This window comes from Mesitornis unicolor, unplaced genomic scaffold, assembly GCF_000695765.1.
Source record: "Mesitornis unicolor isolate BGI_N332 unplaced genomic scaffold, ASM69576v1 scaffold29527, whole genome shotgun sequence".
Classification (NCBI taxonomy): Eukaryota; Metazoa; Chordata; class Aves; order Mesitornithiformes; family Mesitornithidae; genus Mesitornis; species Mesitornis unicolor.
This window is the reverse complement of record NW_010198865.1, coordinates 5,091-8,076: the sequence shown is the minus strand read 5'-3', so window position 1 is coordinate 8,076 and position 2,986 is coordinate 5,091. Positions and strand designations below refer to the sequence as shown.

At 44.7% G+C, this 2,986-nt stretch overlaps 1 protein-coding gene across 4 annotated transcripts in view; it reads left to right on the top strand.

Moving 5' to 3' along the window:
- Window positions 1–1,356: 1,356 nt before the first annotated feature.
- Window positions 1,357–2,986, top strand: part of HOXB3 (homeobox B3) — a 2,260-nt gene continuing 630 nt past the window's right edge. Inside the window, exons 1-2 of one of the 4 annotated variants that reach the window (XM_010189287.1) lie at window positions 1,357–1,792; window positions 2,862–2,986. The exon at window positions 2,862–2,986 is cut by the window's right edge and continues 630 nt beyond it. In XM_010189287.1, the coding sequence (XP_010187589.1) occupies window positions 1,357–1,792; window positions 2,862–2,986 (561 nt within the window). Of the gene's footprint in view, window positions 1,802–2,855 lie in introns of all 4 variants that reach the window. The other 3 variants (XM_010189286.1, XM_010189285.1, XM_010189284.1) reach the window with 3 other exon arrangements.

The window sequence follows — 2,986 nt, the reverse complement described above, 5'->3', positions numbered from 1 at the left end:
TTTTCAGGTCAAGATAGTTTTCATATTTCTATGGGCGTATTTCTACTCTGTCTTTATGGTAGAGAAAGTTTATGCTTTGAGAAAAAAAGAAGAGAAAGAAGGAGATAAAGCAAAATAAGAAGGCCAGAGAGAGAAAGAAAAGAAGGAGGTTTCATTTTGTAATTTGAGGCTTTTGGACTGGGTTTTTAGGCTTTTTGAGCTTGGGTTGAGGGAGGGAGGAACGATGAAAAATCAAAGGGGTGGAAAGTTAAGAGCAAATGGCCTGGTGATGCGTTTGTTTTCAAAGGAAAAAAACAAAAACACAACAGCAATTAAAGTGGTTTTGGAATCACAACTTGCCAATGGCAGTTCCAGATTCAAGACCGATGAGTACAAAGCCGTGCAGGCACCGAAGGGGGTGTTTTCTAAATACAACCTGTGCTACCAGAGAGTCCACAAACAGGCCAAGGGAAGCACATTCTTGAATTCATGCCCCTCTTTAAATCTGCTTAAAATATTTGCACTGAGTTCCAAAGGCGTTGTGAGTTTCTGTGTAAACAGCAAATTAAGCCAACTGTGTCAGGACACAGTTACCTGGATAAAACATATTGACTATTTGCTGTTTTCAGCTTAAAAACAAATATACTGGACAGAGGCTCTACAATAAACTTAGCAGACTTTTAATTTCTGATGGTATAACAACGTTTTGCTGGATTTTACATGTGTGAATGGCTGATTTGAATAGGTCAGGTGTAAGAAAGCAAGATTTAATTCCTTTCATGCTTGTAGCTAGCAATTATTCAGTCTGTATTCTTCTATTTATATTAATGTGTGCGCTGTCTGGACATGGATGTGTATATGTGCACACAACACCCATACACACACATTTATATGAGTATATGTGTATGCATGGGTGTGTATATATGTGTACAGATAAATATAGAAGTAAATAGATGGATATAGGTGAAGCCACATGTACTTATGAAGCACATGTATAGTTATATGCCCTGGGTGCTATCCTCAAAGGGAAAAATAAGGTGCTACCAACCAACCAACCAGGAAAACTATCCCCAAAATCAGCTCAACACTTGCACTGTAACATTTGTTGAGCCTTCTTAGGCTGCACACAGGACAAAATCTGCTCAAAGCATCTGTTCGCCCTGTTCTGCGGGACCCTATTCATGTCATGGGCCTTTCAGGCCCCAAGATGGATTCATAGGCTGGGTACTATTATTGTGTGTTTTCTCCTAACCTTTCAGGTCAGCTTCCAATAGACAGCTGGAAACGGCCTGTCACGTGGCCTTGGGGTGCCAATGTTCTGCCATAGGGGTGTCAAGACCCTGGTAGCCGGCAAAATCATTTTGGGGTGTCCCAGAGATGCAGAAGACAACGTACTACGACAGCTCCACACTCTTTGGGGGTTACTCCTACGGGAGTGCCAATGGGTTCGGCTACGAGGGTCCCCAGCAGCCGTTTCAGCCAGCCTCTCATGTGGAGAACGACTACCAGAGGTCCGCCTGCTCCCTCCAGTCTCTTGGCAACACAACTCCTCACGCAAAAAGTAAAGACCTGAACGGGAGCTGCATGCGTCCAAGTTTGCCCCAGGAGCACCATCCGCCGCCCCCCATCTCACCGCCCCCAAACCCTGCCACCAACAGCACCAGTAGCAACAGCAATAACCAGTCGGGAAGTGGTAAAACTGCCCCCAGCAAAGCCAATCTCAGTGCAAATGCCAGTCTCACCAAGCAGATTTTCCCCTGGATGAAGGAATCGAGGCAAAACTCCAAGCAGAAGAACAGCTCCCCTAGCACAGGTACACTGCTTTTATAACCATCCACTTTCTGAAACAGTGAGGTAATGAAGCCACCAGACAGAGTGGTCTTGTTTGGAGGGAGGAGAGAAAGGGAGAGGGTGCAGTGAGGATCCAGAGAGGATCTTGGTGCTGGCCATGATCCCAAAATGCCAGCTACATGCCCCGGCCAGGCTGAGCGAGACTTGGCCCATCCTGCAGCACTGATTGCGCATGCTTGCTTTATTTTAAACATATCCAGAGAACCACAGGGAAATCCAACCAGGCAGTTGTACCCAGCCGATGTCTGGCTGTGTAGATACAGATCCATGAAAATGAACGCCCACTGCTCAACCCAGCAATGGTACAGCAGAGAGCTTGTTCTCTTCCTGCCTCCCCACCTCCAGACACAGCAGTGAACACGGTGCTTTGAGTGTGTATATAGAGCATATGCACAAACACATGGATATTCTTGCATGCCTACATGCACATCTCTAACGCAATCAGGAAAAAAAATCTGTATGGAAATACCACTGTTCTGACAAATATAGTCATATAAACTTTGCAGCACACACTTCACTCTACATCAGTATAATTCGTCTGTTATATACATGTTTATCTCACAAAAAGGTAGGTACAAATGCAATTCGGTGTTTAACGATGTATGTGCAAATATTTGTGTTACACAAACACAAGACACACACAAGATGTGTGTGTATGTGTGCATTTGTACCTTGGCAAACAAAACACCTCCCAACACTGACCCATGTTAGTATTAATTGGCTTTGCAGTGACTGCCCCCCTGCCAAATATTATTTTCTCAAAATTATCTGTTGGAAATAATCGACTCCTAAATAAATGGCCCTGGAATCCTTTTCTACATGACATGATCAAATTTTCATAAACCAGGGGCAGCTTTGGAGAACAGAACTCTTAATAAATGACATGATTATGGAGTGCAGGCTAATGCAAAGGGGTGAGAAAAGGGGGGGGTGTGTCGAACTCTTGTGCCTGTTCCAGGATTTATTAAGAAACGATGCATTCAATTTCTGCATGTAAGTAATTATCTTTTATTTCATTTCGCGAGCAGCAGAAACCTGCAGCGGCGAGAAAAGCCCTCCAGGCTCCTCGGCCTCCAAGAGAGCCCGCACAGCCTACACCAGTGCTCAGCTGGTGGAGCTGGAGAAGGAATTCCACTTCAACCGCTACCTGTGCAGG